The 19,987-nt window shown below is 45.0% G+C and overlaps 1 protein-coding gene across 1 annotated transcript; it reads left to right on the top strand.

Annotated features, from left to right (window-relative positions):
- Positions 1-323: 323 nt before the first annotated feature.
- Positions 324-19,618, top strand: LOC132390066 (zinc finger protein 850-like). Its single transcript, XM_059962653.1, has 5 exons — positions 324-387; positions 2,672-2,837; positions 9,722-9,876; positions 13,177-14,566; positions 14,648-19,618. The coding sequence occupies exons 4-5, from the start codon at positions 13,628-13,630 to the stop codon at positions 17,231-17,233; spliced, it is 3,525 nt and encodes a 1,174-aa protein (XP_059818636.1). The 5' UTR covers positions 324-387; positions 2,672-2,837; positions 9,722-9,876; positions 13,177-13,627; the 3' UTR covers positions 17,234-19,618.
- The last annotated feature ends 369 nt before the right edge of the window (positions 19,619-19,987 follow it).

Here is a 19,987-nt window from a genome sequence, read left to right as displayed (position 1 = left end):
ACCTGGCTTCAACCTGTCACCTTCTAGCCAACCATTTTCTCGCCCGCCCCGATTTTATTTAGCTATTTCCCCCATTCCATCTCAATCTTGAAGGAAGGTTCAGCTGGAAACGTCGACTGTCGACTCTTTTCGATAGATGCTGCCGGGCCTGCTGAGCTCCGCCAGCATTTTGTTTGCGTTGAGCTGGATTTCCTGCATCTGCAGACTTTGTGATTTACCTCTCTGTTGTTCCTCCCGCCTCCGGGCACTGGGGGCGCTGTATGAACCTCAGGCCACTGGTGGCCATGTGTACCTCCGACCACTGGTGGTGCTGTGGAGAACATCCTGATAAACGCATGCGGACTACCGAAAGCAGCGGTCGTTGGCGGTTCACCGACTCGAGCGGGGGTGAGTGGGGTTTGATCCCGGCGGGTTTGTGTAAGTCTGAGCCGGTTGGATTGGGAAAGGGCCGGGCCCGAGCTCTATCGGACAGCTGGAGCAGGGGTGCAGTGCCAGAGCTGTACGAGGGGTGATTGATAAGTTCGCGGCCTAATGTAATACAGCACTCGGTACCTGAACATGCAGTTCAACTCTTTGAGTGATTATACAGAAAGTTTGAAGTTAATCAGTTTTGTGCTGTTTCTGTTACAGATAATTGAAAATTGCTAGGTTTTGTAAAATTATCTCCTTTCACCTTAGGCCGCGAACGTATCAGTCACCCCTGGTATGTCACACCCAATTTGTGTATTTGTGTACCTGCTCCTTTCATGTACCGGGCAACTTCCTCGTCCCATTGATGTCGTGAGCAGGTACACAAATTGGAGGGGGGGGGGGGGGGTTGTGTGTGTATATAGAGTTTTTTATAATGCCAAGCACTAAACCAAGATGAAAGAAATATATATGATTTCCAGAGCTCCACAGAAATCCAGTGATGAATAAGGCATTAACAAGATTACAGGCCATCACTGCATTTCGGTATATAACTGGTACAATAAAACAAATAATACTTAATTTAATAACTAGACAAAGTTTTGCATGGTTGCATTCACTAATTATCATAAAATATAATGATCAACCAAGTGAAATAAGGTTGTTTGCTTAGAAGCCATAAGGTTGTTAGTGAGAAAAATTTACTTTTGTATTAGCGAGTAATCCACGGACCACCACAGTCACAGCTCCAGGATTTCACCAAAAACTATCGAATATCCTATTCTAATGTTATTGGTAGTATTTTCCTCACCAGCCACCAACCCCTCTCCCTAACCCCAGTTTCCTTAAAATTCCCTCTATTTAATATGCGGCCGCTGTTAAAATCCCCGCTTGTTTAATTTGACTTTTTTTTTACAGAGGTGCTGGAGTGGTGCTCCGGTGAGGTCCGGAGGTGCTCTGCACCCCTGTTTAGATCCAAGTAACATGGACCCGGGATCAAGCTGCCCCGGTTTATGAGCTGTTGAGCGAGTATTTCTGGTCTGGGATCTAGTGTTTTTTACAGAGGTGCTGGAGTGGTGCTCCGGTGAGGTCCGGAGGTGCTCTGCACCCCTGTTTAGATCCAAGTAAACTGGACCCGGGGATCAAGCTGCCCCGGTTTATGAGGTGTTGAGCGAGTATTTCTGGTCTGGGATCTAGTGTTTTTTTTTTCTGCAGTTCCTTTGGAAGTGTTGCTGCTAATCTGAGGAGAGAATGAGTTTGTATTCCATCCTGTTCTGTGTTTGAACCAGTAGAAATAGACATGGGGGTTCAGTGTTCGAACTGTGTTTGGAAATTCCTCCTCACTGTCTCCTGTCTGTTAGACAGTAGAAATCAAACAGAAACTCAAGTTGCTGGAAATCTGCACTAAAAATGAAAAGTTCTGAATCCATTCTGACAAAAGATTGTGAACCTGAATCGTTAAATTTGTTGCTCTCCCCACAGCAGTTCCTTAACTTTTGAGCGATTCTGGTGAATCCAGTTTCTTTTTATTCCATTCACTCTGGAATGGTTTAAATTTCGTGATTGTCTGTTATGCAGTTGTTACTAACAAGTTTCACCTGAATAATCTCAGGGATGATGGGCTTTATGTTTGAGGAGCATTTGATGGTTCTGGACCTGTGCTCAATGGAGTTCAGAGGGACGGTGGGGGTGGTGGAGGGATGTATGGTTAAGTAAACCTACCGAATGCTGGAAAGCCTGGATACAGTGGACATGGAGAGGATGTTTCCATTAGACAGAGAATCTGTGACCTGACAGCACAGGCTCAGAATAAAGATGCTTACCTTTAAAATTGAGTTGAGAAAAATTTCTTCATCCAAAAGATGACTGAACTGTGGAATTTGTTGCTGCAGAGGTTGGTTGAGGCTGCCATTTGGGTATATTTATGGCAGAGATTAATATACTCATGATTGCTAAGTAGCCTCAGGGTTACAGCAGGAAGGCAGGGATATGGTGTTGGAATAAATCTCAGCCATGGTTGAGTGGTGGAGCAGATTTGATGGATGGAATCACCTAATTCTGTTCCTGCATCTTACATCTTACCATGACAGAACGATGACTCCTTCCTATCCCACATCAGGTTTTGTGATGTGTCAGGGACTATTAGAGATTTGTTCACTGAGATCATTATATTTGTCTTCAATATTTAGATTTCAGTGAGCAGAAATATTTTGTTGTCCTTTGTATTGTTAACATGCTTCATTATCTTTCATGTTAATGTTAGACCTGCGGTGAGAGATTTATTTGAAGAAAAGCCCTCAGCTGGAAGCAAACCACGACTGAAGACGAGGGAACAGCAGCAAGTGAACCAGCCCGAGGACTGAGAGCACCGACTGGAGAGAAACCCTTCTGACTCAGGATTTCCATTGATTCAGTCAGGAGCAAGTCTGGTGAGTCTCATTTACTCAAACACTGGTCCTTTAGACATTACATACCTGTAAAAGGAAGGTAGGGAATAGTTGGAGTGAGCTGAATGTGACCAGAAATACTATCAGACCAGTTGCAATCATTCCAGGTCTGGTAATGTGCTATCAGTATCCCAGCTCTTTAAAGTCACTCACATTCCCTCAGTGTTTGCTCATTTGAAGAACTTGTATCTTCTGAAGTAGCTTTTGGTCGGTTCTGAGTGTGGAGAGGGAAAGAGGGGTGTTTATATTTACTATCCTGCAAAAGGAGGTAATTGTTTGCAATTACCTGCTGCAGACTCACTACCCATACCCTGTACATTCTCAACCAGATTATTGACATAGATGACAAGTAGCAATGGGTGTCACCCTGGGGAGCTCCAGGAGGCACGGGCCTTGACTCCAATAAACAGCCTCCCATCATCATCATCTGCTTCCTACCATCGAGCTGTTCCCAGACTCTGGGCTCTGTGACAAACACAATGTTAGTAGAAAGATTAGACAGTGAGTAATATAAAGAGATATTTGTTGCTTCCTGAAAGCTGTCTGATGCAATGGACCTGATCCTCCCTTGCTCACAACATGATCTGCCCTAGGACTCTTCCTCCCGGGTCACACTGTGTCCGATAACTCACATCCACAACCTCCCTCCACCCCGCCAGTAACCCCACAACTTTCCCACCATTTACCCCACACCCATACACGTAAACAGATCCTCGTTACCGACATCCACTCTCATTGCTTGGGGAACCAGAACTAACTGATCCTCCATTCCCGGAACAGACTGTGCAGCCGTCTGGCTCGGTCCTGACTCTTTCCCACTGCAACCGCCCTTCGATTTACACAAGCTCGAGACCAGCTCCTTCCTCATCGCCGCCCAACCAGGCTCAAAGCTCGATAAGGAGCCTCATGTGTGGCACCTTATCAAAGATCTGAAAATCCAAGTACACAATATCAACCAATTCTCCTTTGTCTACCCTGCTTATTATTTCTCAAAGCATTCCAACAAATTTATCAGGCAAGATTTTCCCTTGCAGAAACAATGCTGACTCCGTCCTATTTTATCTTGTGCCCAAACTCACATCCTTAACAATCGACTCCAACATCTTTCAAACCACTGTCAGACTAAGTGACCTATAGTTTCCTTTCTTCTGCCTCTCTCCCTTCTTGAAGAGTGGAGTGACATTTCTGAAATCTTTATGGGTTGAGCTCAGAAATCGCAGGGGTAAAAGGACCCTGATGGCAGTTATCTACAGGCCTCTAAACAGCTGCAGTGATGTGGACTACAAATTACAGCAGGAAATAGAAAAGGCTTGCCAGAAGGGCAGTGTTTTGATCATTGTAGGGGATTTTAACATACGAGTGGATTGGGAAAATCAGCTCGGCACTGGATCTCAAGAGAGAGTATTTGCAGAATGTCTACGAGATGGCTTTTTAAAACACCAGAACTGAATTGACTGCGCTAGTATTCAGGGGCACCACTGACATAGTCTTACCCTGTTGGAGAATTCGGGCACATTCCCAATGTGCTCCCCGCTCATCTTGCTTAGCATAGGTGTGGCAGAGGGACAGGAAAGTGTTAAACTGGGGGCCTCCCGAGACAGGGGCAGGTTCCCTTAGGGTCAATAAAATTAGCATTAACCAGTACATTTTCCAGTCCTTATGAGTTCCGCCAGTAACGTGTTTACAGTCCGTTTGATGTATCCGCCAGAGCTGCCCTTCCACCATCACTGCAGGAGGCGTTGTCAGTAGCACTTGGTACAGTCCTCTCCACCTCGGTCCCAACTTCTTATCATCCCAGTTCTTGAGCAGGACAATTCTCTAGGCTGGATGGTGGAGTAGTCACCTTTAGTTTAGGGTTCATCCTCTCGATAGGCTTGTCGTACCTGTGAATGCAAGCTTTGGAGAGTGTTAGTTAATTTCCATAAGTATTTTCCCATCTCCTCCCCCAAGGTATGCATATCCAATGTTGCGGGTAAGCCCTCAGGGAGGAGTGGCAGACAAGGTCGGGGTCCCCATGGGGTTCTCATGGGCTTCCTGTAGATAATTTCCGCAGGTGATAGCCCCGTCTTACTTGATAGCGTGATTCCCATATGGGATAGGACTAAGGGTAAAACCTTCAATCAGGTCAATCCAGTTTCTTGTGTAAGTTTTGCCAACTTATCTTTCAAAGTACAAAGTTCCACTGTGTCGCTACGTTCAAATGATGGGTGCAGTGGAACTGCTGTTTTATAGCAAGTTCTTTACAGATTTCCTCATTTATTTTGGCCCATTGTCCGAGCTTATCACTTCTGGAAGTCCACAGTGAGGAGTTATTTCTTTTAGCAATATGTTCACAACAGTCATTGTGGTATCATTAGTTGTAGGAACAGCTTCAATCCATCTGCTAAATACATCTACTATCACTGAGCAACACCTATAACAATGTACTCAGGTGATTCTATAAACTAAAGTTACAAACAAGAAAAAGGTCCACCAGGCAAGGGGGTAGTTCCCGAACCACAAGGCATCCCCTTCCCAGCATGTTTTTTTTTACAATTTAAGCATGCTTTGGCTGGTTTTTCAGCTGCTTTCTGGAAGTCAAGATTGTAATAATGTATTAACCATTCCCTCCTTGCGCAAGCGTGTACAATTATGTACATGATCTATAAAAATAGGTACGAACACAGAGGGAACACAGAGCTGTCCCGCAGGGGTCACCCATAAATTGGTCTGAGGTTCCAGGTGGCAACCCATTTGGGACCATAGTTTGTGCTCTCCTCCAGGTGCGCCCCCCTGTTAGTTACGTATTTCCCCCATGTCTGGCATACCCGTGCTTAGATTTTGACTAATAGGAGCTTGCTGGGTTCCCCAGGGGACTAAAAGTGTGGGATTCAAGGCTGTCTGTTTGGCCGCTGCATCAGCCCTAACATTACCCTGGAACATCTCATCACACTCCCCAGTTTGGGCTGCACATTTAATAATAGTGAAAACTCGAGGTAGCTGTAGTTGTTTACAAAGGTAGCATTACTAATGGGGTGGCCAGAGGAAGTCAGGAATCCCTAAAGCCCCGTAGTCAGTTCCTAACGGGAGTCCATGTAAAAGTCCACACTTTAGTCTGTTGCTAGGACACAGGAGTGCAAACAGCTCAGCCTTCTGGGCAGAGACAGCCACTTCAAAAGAGGCCTGCTCAATTACAATGGCATGCAAAAGCTTGGGTACCCCGGTCAAAATTTCTGTTACTGTTAAACAAGTAAAAGTTGAACTGATTTCCAAAAGACATAAGTTAAAGATCACACATTTCTGTAATATTTTAAGCAAGGAAACTTTTTTTTTTAATTTCCATCTTTTACAGTTCCAAAATAACAAAAAAGGCAAAGGGCCTGAAGCAAAAGTTTGGGCACCCTTCATTGTCAACACCAAGTAACACCCCCTTTGGCAAGTATCACAGCTTGTAAATGCTTTTTGTAGCCAGCTAAGGGTCTTTCAATTCTTGTTTGGGGGAGTTTTGCCCATTCTTCCTTGCAAAAGGCTTCTAGTTCTGTGAGACTCTTGAGCCATCTTGCATGCACTGCTCTTTTGAGGTCTATCCCCCGATTCTCAATGATGCTTAGGCCGGGGAACTCTGAGGGCCTTGGCAAAACCTTCAGCTTGCACCTCTTGAGGTCGTCCATTGTAGATTTTGAGGTGTTTTTAGGATCATTATCCTGTTGTAGAAGCCATCCTCTTTTCATTTTTGGCTTTTTTACAGACAGTGTGATGTTTGCTTCCAGAATTTGCTGGTATTTAATTGAATTCATTATTCCCTCTACCAGTAAAAGTCCCTGTGCCACTGGCTGCAACACAAGCCAAAAGCATGATCGATCCACCCCCGTGCTTAACAGTTGGAGAGGTGTTCTTCTCATGAAATTCTACACCCTTTTTTCTCCAAAGATATCTTTGCTCATTGCAGTCAAAAAGTTCTATTGTAACTTCATCAGTCCACAGGACTTGTTTCCAAAATGCATCAGGCTTGTTTCGATGTTCCTTTGACCTTCTGAATTGAACTCTGGGCTCTTTGGCTTTAACCCAGGGCAAACCCAGACAGTGATATGGGGAAGCACCAGTTCTGTCTGTCGCCAAAGGAAATCCGGAACTTCAGGCTGTAATGCGCTGACCTCTTTTCCTTTAACCTCTCCAATCACCGTGAATGGGAAATTCTGTCCCTCGAGGGGTGCATAATATTGGCTTTCCTCAGTTCAGCACCTCAGAGGGTCATAGCACAGAGTCACATGAGGGTCGGCCGCTGGCAGAAGGGGTTCAAACGCAGTGTCCAGCTAAAGTGCCCAGCACTGGGGGGGGGGGGGGGGGGGTGTCAGTAACTGGAGAAGATGTCCTTGTTCACTAGTCCCAGGGTGATATCCTCGTCCATGCAGAGAATCTCGATTTCCAACGGACAGAACAAGTCTCTCTCTGCTAGATTAATCCCCGACTGGTGGTGACTGTAAATGAAACCTCACACTGGGTTCCCTGGAATTCCACCTGCAGAGGCTGGGTTATTGAATACATACGTGCCCTGCCTTTGAACCCAGACAGTCCGTTTTTCTGATAACTGTTTTCCATTTTCTGAAACCATTTCCTGATCGAGAGTTGATGTGGTTGCCCCCATATCGATAATAAATGGAATTCCAGCCATTTGCAATATTACATTGGGCTCTTCCTGAGGGGTGATACTCATGGTTGGAAGCATCCTTGTTTGTCAATTTCTAAACGGGCTGTTGTCCCCACCGGTCCCTTGGTAGGTTTTTGTTCCCATTTCTGTTCCCCAGATATAGCCCGCTCATGTCCTTCGTCCCGCTGAGCCTATTTACCTGTTCTATTAGTTCCCTTCGGGGTCGATCGGGATTCGAAAGTCGGGTCAAAGCTTGTCACGTTCCATTTCAGTCTTTGTCAGGCCAATCCATATCATTTGTTTTAATCATGTTGGCTAACTTAGTTGGTAAGCATTGGAGCAGTTAGGCATTAAACGGGAGGGACGGATTCCCATCTTTAAAGACTCGGTCTCCTGTGAAAGTGCTCAGCAGGCCATAAATCGCTCCCAATAGACTGGTCCCGATTCTCCAGGCTTAGGTTTTCTTTGACGTACTTTAGTGATGTTTGAAGGTTGCTGGAGAGCCCTTTCCAAGGCTTGAATGATCCGGTCTGTCTGTTCATTCTCATCATGGATTCCTGCCTGTAACTCCGGATAGGTTTGGTATCTCAGTTCTGCCTTCCGTTTCCACCCCTCATCAGCTGAGAGAATCATGCAGCAGAGCGAATAAATCTTGCGGAGTCGTATTATGCACTCAGCATCACAGTCACTGTCCTCAAACAGGGTCGGTATGCCAGACATGGGTTCGGGATCCCTTGTTTCACTTATCACTTAGAACTTCAAACTGATGTTCTTGCCCTGCTCTCCTATCCAGGCCGGCCTTGATTTGCTTAGGTTGTTTTCCATACTCTCGTTTTCGGCGCCCATCCACCCATTCATGCTCCGCTTTCAGCCTCTCCCAACCTTTGGCGTTCCTTCGGCAGTGCATACCTCTAACGCTTTGTCACATGCATTATTCCACCAACTTGCTAATACTATACTGTTCCACTTTGCATTGGCCTTATCCTTCCATTCCCTTTTCAGTAATTCCCACTTCTTTCCACTGTTCTTTTTCCATATCAAATTTACTGCTTGTTCTCATGAGGTAATATCCCAGGCTCCCCCCCAGTGGCCAGATTTTGTTTCCCAATTTCTTACTCAGCGCTGCACTCAACATTCGCAAATCTTTTCCCTTGTCTGGAAAACTCTCACACATATTGTGTTTGGCTGCTCTTGTCCCACTCATATCACTCGACTGCAATTGACCTCTGTTCTTTACCCGGCACAAAGCCTTCTGCTCAATTAACAATCAGATAAATTTACACGGCTGGCAACTCCTGTGAAATTGATAAATTTACCTGGGACCTCCTCCTGCCCACTTACTAAAATTTACCCGGCCCATCTGCCTCCTCAGTAAAATTTTGCCCACCTTATATGAGTCTCCCAACAGATTCTTTCCCGGTCCCGTCAAGGTATGTGATCAGCTTGGGAGAGGGACCGTACCTCGAAAGGAACTTAACGGAGAATGACAAAATACCTATTGGGCGCCTGGTCGGTCTCCGCAGTCCCCAGAGTGGTCCAGCCACTTACTCAGCCCGTCTGCATGGCACTCCCTATATTGGGATCCTGTTCGTGACACCAAATGTTAAAGTTGAATCTGAATAAAACACGAGAGACCAGCTATTGTCACCACAGTTTATTGCGCATTCTCCTGTAGGAGTTTGAGACCCAGTTGTCAAAGGGAAGGCACGTAAGCAGTCAGGTTACAGTCGTGTATTTATACATACTAAGCCCCATACATTACTATTTGCAAGATGTTATTTGAACTGGTATGCTCACCAAGTCTGTTGGTGCAAAACTTAATTACTTAGATAAGAGAGTTCATAAAATGAAGGTTTTAATTGCAGATGCACGTGCTGTTCTGTCCTTATCAGTTATTCCCTTTGCAAGGCCCTGACTTAGTTACAGACAGATGTTCATTCCTGTCCTTTTCAGCGAGTCCTCCTCCCTTTACTCAAATATGTGTACAATGTATAATGTTATCAACTAACGAGGATATAATGTATAATGTTATCAACTAATAAGGGTACAATGTATAATGTTATCAGTTCTCAGTGTGTCTCTCTGCAAGCCAGAGAGAACTGGGAATGTGCCTGTCTTAGTTAACCGCTGAAAACAGAGTTTACTTAAGTTCCAAAATTCCTATTCAGTCCCAATTATTCTTTTAGCCAGAGGTTACAAAGGTTCAAAATGATTTTGTTATATATCCTCAATTCCTCAGGAGTGCTCAGGGGAAATACTCATGTTACCTGTGGTTATTGTGGCGATGCAGAAGTTGCTGGAGAATTTACAAGTGCGAAGTGATATTTGGAAATCTGACATTTTAAAGTGTAATTTAGCAAGCAAATCGCATATGGACAAAGTGCAAAAGCTCTGGTGAGAAAAGTTTTCATTACCCGTTACAAGCCTGCTACATAGGTTGTGTGAGAGTGCAGATGAACTTGATCTAACTCAGAGATCAAAGTTCTTATGGACAATGCTTTGCTAGCTGTTAAAATAAATACCTCTCTATATAAAATACACTGTGCACATGTTATCACTGGGTAAAGAAATGCACATTATGAGATTTATGTGCCCACTGGTCATTGCAAGTTAGAGGGGACATTGGTGGGAAGGTGGGGAGTCCTCCAGTGTCCTTGATGCCCTCACCTACAAGATGTGCATCCAGCTGCAGCCTGTAATCCTGCACTTTAAGGAGTTGGAACTTGAAACGGATGAATTCTGGATCATCCAGGAGTTGGTGGGGGAGATAGATATGACGTGAAGTGAGATGAGTTACACTCAAGGTACAAGACACAGGAAACTGGGTGAAAGTGAGGAAAGGGATGAGGTTAAACATTCCTCACAAAATACTCTTGTGACCATCCCACACAACAACAGGTGGACCACTTCAGAAACTGTTGGGATTATTAGCAGAGGAAAGTCAAATGGGTGATAGGGGATTCGTTAGTTAGGGGAACAGAACAAGAAGGAATGAATATCCTCGTGGTAAGGCTTTCTAATGCTAGTGTGGGGGGAGGGGTGATGTGATTAAAGTAAGTTGTAGTGGGAACGGTAACCAGAATGACAGAACAGATAGTGGAGAAGGTTAATTGAATTGAATTTATTGCATACATTCTGCATCTACATGAGTAGTAGAAATCTTCACATTATGTCTCTGTTGAAAATGTGTCATTTATAGTAATTTATAAAAAATATTATGTAGATAGGGCAGTCAATATGACATAGAAATCAATTAATCAGTCTGATGGCCTGGTGGAAGATGTTCTCCCAGAGCCCGTTGGTCCTTTTGCTGTGGTACCGTTTCCTGGATGGTAGCAACAGGATCAGTTTGTGGTTGTGGTGAATTGAGTCCTCAATATCCTTTTATCACACCTGCCTCTGCAAATGTCCTGAATAGTGGGAAGTTCACATCTAGAGATGTGCTGGGCTGTGCATACCCCTCTCTGTAGGTTCTTGCAATTAAGGAAAGTGCAGTTTACCAGGCAGTCATTCAGCCAGTCAGGATGCTCTCATTTGTGTTCCTGTAGAAACTCCTTAGGATTTGGGTCCCCATCCCAAACTTCAACCGTCTGAGGTGAAAGAGGTGCTGTTGTGTTTTTATCACAACACAGCTAGTATGTAGAGACCATGTCAGATCCTTGGTGACCCTCTCAACCCCAGATCCATTGATGCCAATAGGGGTTAGCCTGTCCCCATTCCTTTTGTCATCCACAATTAGCTCCTTTGGGTTTGTGACAATGATTGAGAGGTTGTTTTCTTGACACCAGTCAGATGTTGTTCAGACCTCAGACAGAGTCAGCAATCAAATGGTTGAGCATGGTGCGATGAATGTGCTGAGCTGTGTATATCACAATGCAAGAAGCATCGTAGGAAAGCCAGATGAGCTCAGGACAGGGAATTACGATATTGTAGCCATTACTGGGACTTGGTTACACCCAACAGTCTGAGATATTTAGAGCAACAAATTTGTAGAGAGATCGCAGACCATGCCAAGAAACAAAGGTTGATTCAGTTGGTGATTTTAACTTCCCAGATATTGACTGGGATTCCCATACTGTGAAAGGACTAGATGAGGCAGAGTTTGTCAAATGTGCCCTTAATCAGGACGTAGAATTCCCGACGTAAATTGTGCAATAAGCTGTTAGGAAATAACCCAGGGCTGTTGACAGAAACTAGTGATCATAATGCCATGAATTTGAAAGTAAATATGCAAAAAGTGGTTGAGATTCTAAACTGGGGAAAGGTCAATTTTGATGGTATCAGAAAGGATCTGACAAGTGTGGTTTGGGACAGGCTGTTTTCTGGCAAAGGAGTACTTGTAAGTGGGAGGCCTTCAGAAGTGAAATTTTGAGGGTGTGGAGTTTGTATGTGCCTGTCAAAATAGAAGTTGAAAGGTAAATGGTGCAGAGAACCTTGGTTCTCAAGAGATATTGAGGCCCCAGATATTTTGTTCCTCTAAATGCCTCAGACTGTTGGGTGCTGCCAAGACTCCTTAACGACTGACTCATTAATCATCATTCCAATTCCTGAGCTCATCTGACTTTTTTTTTGTCATCTTCTGTTGGTTCCTAAAAGATTCCCAATAGTTTTTGCTCTTTTGTTTGCCCTCTGTTTGGCTTCTCATTTCAGCCATGGTTGTGTCCTCCTGCCTTTCCAATGCTTCCACTTCTTTCGTAAGTATCGATCACTCAACTCCCGAGTTTCTGCCAGAAACTCCAGCCATTGCTGTTCCATTGTCACTCCTACTTGTTTTCCCTTTGAAGCAAGTTAGACATCATGGAAACATGGAGAAGTTCAGCACAAAAACAGGCTATTTGGCCCATATAGTCAATGCCAAAAAAACATTTAAGCTGTCGAATGCATCTACCTGCACCGGGACCATCACCCTCCATACCCCTACCATCCAGGCTCCCATCCAAACTTCTTTTAAATGGTGAAACCGAGCTCACATTCATCACTTGTGCTGGCATCTCATTCCACACTCTCGCGACCATTTCAGTGAAGGGCTTTTCCACATGTTCCTGTTAAATTTTCACCTTCCCCACTGACCCACTACCTCTGGTTGTCATCCCACCTAACCTCAGTGGAAAGAGCTGCTGGCATTTAACCTATGGTTTTCCTCATAGTTTTGTAGACTTCTAATAAATCCTCAAAGCAATGTGTAATTTCCTTGTTTATGTTTAGAGCATTTTTTTAGGTGGATAAGATGATGAGGGGCATTGATCGTGTGGATAGTCAGAGGTTTCTTTCCCAGGGCTGAAATGGCTAACACAAGGGGGCATAGTTTTAAGGTGCTTTGAAATAGATACCGAGGGGATGTCGGGGGTAAGTTTTTTTTACAGAGTGTTTCAGTTCCTGTGGGACCAGGCAATGAGTACCGATGCGGCTCATTGGGAACAGGGAATAAAACCAATGGAGAGAGACAACTGAGCCAGATCACAGGTTGGAAATGGCAGAACAGCCCCTATGTTATAGATTCAGGAAGAGCATCAGAGAGTGTGATGGTCATTCCAGATACCAGCACTGTGCCCAGTTAGAAGATGATTCCTCTCTCCAACTTGGATTGAACTTTACTGTAACAGTGTGATGTCAGCTCACACCTTGCCAACTCAACTGATCTCATCTGAAATGTTGTCCCACACCCATTGATCGATTTTGTATATGTTTTTACAGGTTAAATATGACAAGGAATTTGTCTATGGGAATCTCGAACACAACACGCCAGTTTTGCTGTCTCTGTCCAGATATTTAAGAAGAGGAGCAAGGGATTCACTCAGTCATTTCAACTGAAGGTACATCAGCAAGTTCACACTGGACAAGGCCATTCACCTGTTGTAAGTGTGAGAAGGGATCCAGTCAGTTATCCCACTTGTGGACACACCAGTCAGGTCACACTGGGCAGAGGCTGGTCATTTGCTGAATTTGTGGGGAATGGTTCACTCGATCATCTAACCGAATGGCACACCAGCATGTTCACACTGGAGAAATGCCGTTCACCTGCTCAGACTGTGGGAAGGGATTCACAAAATCATCTCAACTACTGAGACACCAGTCAGTTCACACTGGGCTGAGGCTGGTCATTTGCTGAATTTGTGGGGAATGATTCACTCGATCATCTAACCAAATGGCACACCAGCAAGTTCACACTGGCGAGCGGCCGTTCACCTGCTCTGACTGTGGGAAGGCATTCACTATATCATCTCACCTACTGAGACACCAGTCAGTTCACACTGGCGAGCGGCCGTTCACCTGCTCAGACTGTGGGAAGGCATTCACTATATCATCTCACCTACTGAGACACCAGTCAGTTCACACTGGCGAATGGCCGTTCACCTGCTCAGACTGTGGGAAGGGATTCACTTGCTCATCTAACCTGAAGGAACATCAGAGAGTTCACACTGGAGAGAGGCCATTCACCTGCTCAGACTGTGGGAAGGGATTCACTTCTTTGTCCCAACTGAAGGTACATCAGCGAGTTCACACTGGAGAGAGGCCGTTCACCTGCTCAGACTGTGGGAAGGGATTCACTTGCTCATCTAACCTGAAGGAACATCAGCGAGTTCACACTGGAGAGAGGCCATTCACCTGCTCAGACTGTGGGAAGGGATTCACTTCTTCGTCCCATCTGAAGGTACATCAGCGAGTTCACACTGGAGAGAGGCTGTTCACTTGCTCAGACTGTGGGAAGGGATTCACTTCTTCGTCCCAACTGAAGGTACACCAGCGAGTTCACACTGGGGAGAGGCCGTTCACCTGCTCAGAATGTGGGAAGGGATTCACTTGCTCATCTAAACTGAAGGTACATCAGAGAGTTCACACCGGGGACTGGCCGTTCACCTGCTCAGACTGTGGGAGGGGATTCACTTCTTCGTCCCAACTGAAGGTACATCAGCGAGTTCACACTGGGGAGAGGCCGTTCACCTGCTCGGACTGTGGGAAGGGATTCACTTACTCGTCCCAACTGAAGGTACATCAGCGAGTTCACACTGGAGACAGGCCATTCACCTGCTCAGACTGTGGGAAGGGATTCACAAAATCATCTCAACTACTGAGACACCAGTCAGTTCACACTGGGCTGAGGCTGGTCATTTGCTGAATTTGTGGGGAATGATTCACTCGATCATCTAACCAAATGGCACACCAGCAAGTTCACACTGGCGAGCGGCCGTTCACCTGCTCTGACTGTGGGAAGGCATTCACTATATCATCTCACCTACTGAGACACCAGTCAGTTCACACTGGCGAGCGGCCGTTCACCTGCTCAGACTGTGGGAAGGCATTCACTATATCATCTCACCTACTGAGACACCAGTCAGTTCACACTGGCGAATGGCCGTTCACCTGCTCAGACTGTGGGAAGGGATTCACTTGCTCATCTAACCTGAAGGAACATCAGAGAGTTCACACTGGAGAGAGGCCATTCACCTGCTCAGACTGTGGGAAGGGATTCACTTCTTTGTCCCAACTGAAGGTACATCAGCGAGTTCACACTGGAGAGAGGCCGTTCACCTGCTCAGACTGTGGGAAGGGATTCACTTGCTCATCTAACCTGAAGGAACATCAGCGAGTTCACACTGGAGAGAGGCCATTCACCTGCTCAGACTGTGGGAAGGGATTCACTTCTTCGTCCCATCTGAAGGTACATCAGCGAGTTCACACTGGAGAGAGGCTGTTCACTTGCTCAGACTGTGGGAAGGGATTCACTTCTTCGTCCCAACTGAAGGTACACCAGCGAGTTCACACTGGGGAGAGGCCGTTCACCTGCTCAGAATGTGGGAAGGGATTCACTTGCTCATCTAAACTGAAGGTACATCAGAGAGTTCACACCGGGGACTGGCCGTTCACCTGCTCAGACTGTGGGAGGGGATTCACTTCTTCGTCCCAACTGAAGGTACATCAGCGAGTTCACACTGGGGAGAGGCCGTTCACCTGCTCGGACTGTGGGAAGGGATTCACTTACTCGTCCCAACTGAAGGTACATCAGCGAGTTCACACTGGAGACAGGCCATTCACCTGCTCAGTCTGTGGGAAGGGATTCACTCGGTCATCCACCCTAATGGCACACCAGCGGGTTCACACAGGGGAGCAGCCGTTCACCTGCTCAGAATGTGGGAAGGGATTCACTTGCTCATCTAAACTGAATGAACATCAGCGAGTTCACACTGGAGAGAGGCCATTCACCTGCTCAGACTGTGGGAAGGGATTCAGTAAATCATCTGACCTACTGAGCCACCAGTCAGTTCACACTGGCGAGCGGCCGTTCACCTGCTCAGACTGTGGGAAGGGATTCACTTGCTCATCTGAACTGAAGGTTCATCACCGAGCTCACACTGGGGAGAGGCCGTTCACCTGCTCAGACTGTGGGAAGGGATTCACTCGACCATCCCACCTACAGTTGCACAGGTCTGTTCACACTGGGGAGTGGCCGTTTACCTGCTCAGTCTGTGGGAAGGGATTCACTTGCTCATCTAAACTGAAGGAACACCAGAGAGTTCACACTGGAGAGAGGCCATTCACCTGCTCAGACTGTGGGAAGGGATTCACTTCTTTGCCCCAACTGAAGATACATCAGCGAGTTCACACTGGAGAGAGGCCATTCACCTGCTCAGAGTGTGGGAAGGGATTCACTAAATCATCCTACCTACTGATCCACCAGTCAGTTCACAATGGCGAGTGGCCGTTCACCTGCTCAGACTGTGGGAAGGGATTCACTCAGTCATCTAAACTGAAGTTACATCAGCGAGTTCACACTGGGGAGTGGCCATTCACCTGCTCTGAATGTGGGAAGGGATTCATTAAATCATCCCACCTACAGTTGCACAGGTCTGTTCACACCGGGGAGAGGCCGTTCACCTGCTCAGACTGTGGGAAGGGATTCACTTGCTCATCTAAACTGAAGATACATCAGCGTGTTCACACCGGGGAGAGGCCATTCACCTGCTCAGTGTGTGGGAAGGGGTTCACTCAGTCATCTGAACTGAAGGTACATCGGCGAGTTCACACTGGGGAGAGGCCGTTCACCTGCTCAGACTGTGGGAAGGGATTCACTCGGTCATCTGAACTGAAGGTACATCAGCGAGTTCACACTGGAGAGAGGCCATTCACCTGCTCAGACTGTGGGAAGGGATTCACTAAATCATCTCACGTACTGAGACACCAGTCACTTCACAGTGGCGAGCGGCCGTTCACCTGCTCAGACTGTGGGAAGGGATTCACTTGCTCATCTCAAATGAAGGTACATCAGCGAGTTCACACTGGAGAGAGGCCATTCACCTGCTCAGACTGTGGGAAGGGATTCACTTGCTCATCTAAACTGAAGGAACATCAGAGAGTTCACACCGGGGTCTGGCCGTTCACCTGCTCAGACTGTGGGAAGGGATTCACTTGCTCATCTAAACTGAAGGTACATCAGAGAGTTCACACCGGGGTCTGGCCGTTCACCTGCTCAGACTGTGGGAAAGGATTCACTTCTTCGTCCCAACTGAAGGTACATCAGCGAGTTCACACTGGAGAGAGGCCATTCACCTGCTCAGACTTAGGGAAGGGATTCACTTGCTCATCTGAACTGAAGGTACATCAGCGAGTTCACACTGGGGAGAGGCCGTTCACGTGCTCAGAGTGTGGGAAGGGATTCACTAAATCATCTAACCTCCTGAGCCACCAGTCAGTTCACACTGGCGAGCGGCCTGCTCAGACTGTGGGAAGGGATTCAGTTGCTCATCCCAACTGAAGGTACATCAGCGAGTTCACACTGGGAGAGGCCGTTCACCTGCTCAGTGTGTGGGAAGGTATTGACTCAGTCATCTCATCTACAGACACACAGGCGAGTTCACACAGGAGAGAGGCCGATCAGCTGCTGAGACTTTGGGAAGTAATTCTATCAGCAAAATCAACCAAATGTGCATCATTGAGTTCACAGTGGGGAGAGGCCGTTCACCTGCTGTGAATGTGGGGAGCGATTCACTCAGGTCATTTAACCTTATGTAACTCTTGCTTCAGCTAGCAACTTAATATAGGGGGTGATAGCCCCTGAGCTTGGCCAAACCTAAGAAATCTCGTTTGTGTGAATGCTGCATGATGTGTCCCCTGTTACAAATCAGTACCCCAAAAATAACAAATGGTACACAATATGCGATTAAACAATTGAGCTATTTAATTCTTACTTTGACTATGGGATTAGTAAAGGAAACAAATAAAGGTAAAAGGGCCCTTTCTCTCCATTTGTGTCTTCTCATCTCTCCCTGGCAAAAGACCGTGAAAATCTACCTTCCAGACTCACAGGAAAGGACAATATCTTTATCATTGGATAGCTAGGCACTCCAAAACCCTGTTATTTCTAGTCATAAGCTAAACATTGCTGCTGCAGAGAAATCATTAGCTCAGCAGTGAAATATAACACAGACACCATTACATTAGCAGTGAAATCTCACAGCCTGTTACATTTGTGACACACTACCAGCTTCACACAGCGGAAAAAGTTTCAATAAGTTGCATGCTGGATATTTGTCCATCACTGTTGCTAAAGCTATTTTGAGAGTGACTATCAGTGCTGAACTCTGCAATTATTGCTGCTGCTCACCGCATTCAGTTCTGGGCACAGGAGGAGTTTCTTCTACTGCATATTCACCTTTAATGGGACTGGAGTTTAATATTGACGGGGGTGGCGTGTGGCCAGTAAAGAAGTGGAGCTTTGAGGCTTTGGCTCAAGTAGTTTTGGCAGATGGATTGTGCAATCAAGTCAATCAAGATGTGAATAGCTCCTGGAGGCTACGCCTGTCTGTGAATGGAGTAACATCAGTTTCTGAGCTGCTAGTTTTGTCCCTTTCCCCCTAGTTTAAACCAAATTTAATATCTTGAGTTGCTGATTTTTGAAGGGGAACAATATGTCTTTGAGGAGTGGGAAATACTTGTCTGAACCTAGTGATAAAGGCAACGGGAAAGGAAAGATGCAAAAGGAAGGATCTGATGAAATGCCATTGTGGGCTGAAGATATGGCTTTGAAACAGTTCATTTAAAGACTAACTTAAAAAGAATAGTAATGAAATGATGTCATTTCTGGGAAAACTTAAGGATCTGGAAGCTCAAGTCACTACACAGAAAGAGGAATTGAAGATAATTAAGCAAAAATTGCTTGAAAGTAAAATGAAGTAAAACTCGTTTGGAAAGATATCTAAATAATATTATAGACCTCGAAACTAGGTCTTGCCGAAGGAATATACAAATTGTTGGGCTGCAGGAAGGAGTTGAAAATGGAGATTTAACTGCTTACATTGGTAAGCTTTCTCATACCCTTATTTCCTTCTATATTATCACAGCCGCCTACTATAGAAAGAGCAGACAGAACTTTTACTTTGAGATCTCAAGATCCAGATAAAGCAAGGGCTTTTCTGGTTTGTTTTCATTATTTTAAGATTAAAGGTCAAATAATGTGACAGGCAAGAAAACAAGAGTTTTTAGATTTGAGACATCTGAGCTTGGTTTTTATGAAGATTATTCAAAGGAGGTAATGGAACAAAGATCAAAATTTGCTTTGGTAATGAAACAGGCATATGATAAGAAATTGTTTCCTTCCTTGCGTCACCCAACAAGAATTAAAGTTTTTCCTCCTGATTCTCCTCCTCGTATATTTTGTGATCAGAAAGTTGCACTGGCGTTTGTTTAAACTATATCTGCTGCGACTGCCGATTGAACTGTCTGGCATATTATCTGCATAATAGCATTTTGGAAAGAAGATTTATGAAGACTACTTGGACATTTCATTGAGAGACTATTAAAAGAAGATTAGGGGACATTTATTATTGCATATCATTTTTTTTTGGTAAGAGGATTGATGGTTCAAGTATGACTGTTTAAATGGTTATTTGGACATTCGACGGAGGAAAAGAACATAAAAGGACTTGTTCCTTTAACCTAATATCTGGTTTGATTTTTTTTTGTGTTTTTTTCTTAATTAAATAACTGGCAGTTTTTCCTTCTAATGGGGCAATTTCCTTCTCTTATATATACTTAGCGGAGGTTTCAATTACTTGCATAATATTATTAGTTTTCAAGATTGTGTTGATCTGTTATTAAACACTATGCTTGGTTTCTCTAGGTAATATGTTTTAGATTTTAATAACTGCTTATTTTTTAAATTCTTTTCAACATATTATGTTTTTTATATAATGAATATTATTGCATCTTATAACTGAATTTAAAGCCTTTTTAGGGGATTTAATGTTAAGTTTAAGAAGGAGCTGTTTTTTTCTTTTTAAGAGATAACAATTTTTTGGTTTCCTCTTTGTTTTAAAAAAAGACTAAATATAAACATGGGATAGTTTGTAGATGCTGGAATGTAAACATTTTCCTTTGTTGAGACTGTCATTCAAAGGGATAGAGAACCTTTTTTAATCTTTTTTTTCAGACAGACAGAGCAGTCTTGGTTGCGTTTTCTATCATAGGGTGCCTCATTTTTCTGGGCTGTGGGGGGAGTGGGATGGGGTTA

Source organism: Hypanus sabinus, unplaced genomic scaffold (genome assembly GCF_030144855.1).
Source record: "Hypanus sabinus isolate sHypSab1 unplaced genomic scaffold, sHypSab1.hap1 scaffold_756, whole genome shotgun sequence".
Classification (NCBI taxonomy): Eukaryota; Metazoa; Chordata; class Chondrichthyes; order Myliobatiformes; family Dasyatidae; genus Hypanus; species Hypanus sabinus.
The sequence above is the reverse complement of the archived record's forward strand: the minus strand, read 5'-3'. Positions and strand labels throughout refer to the sequence as shown.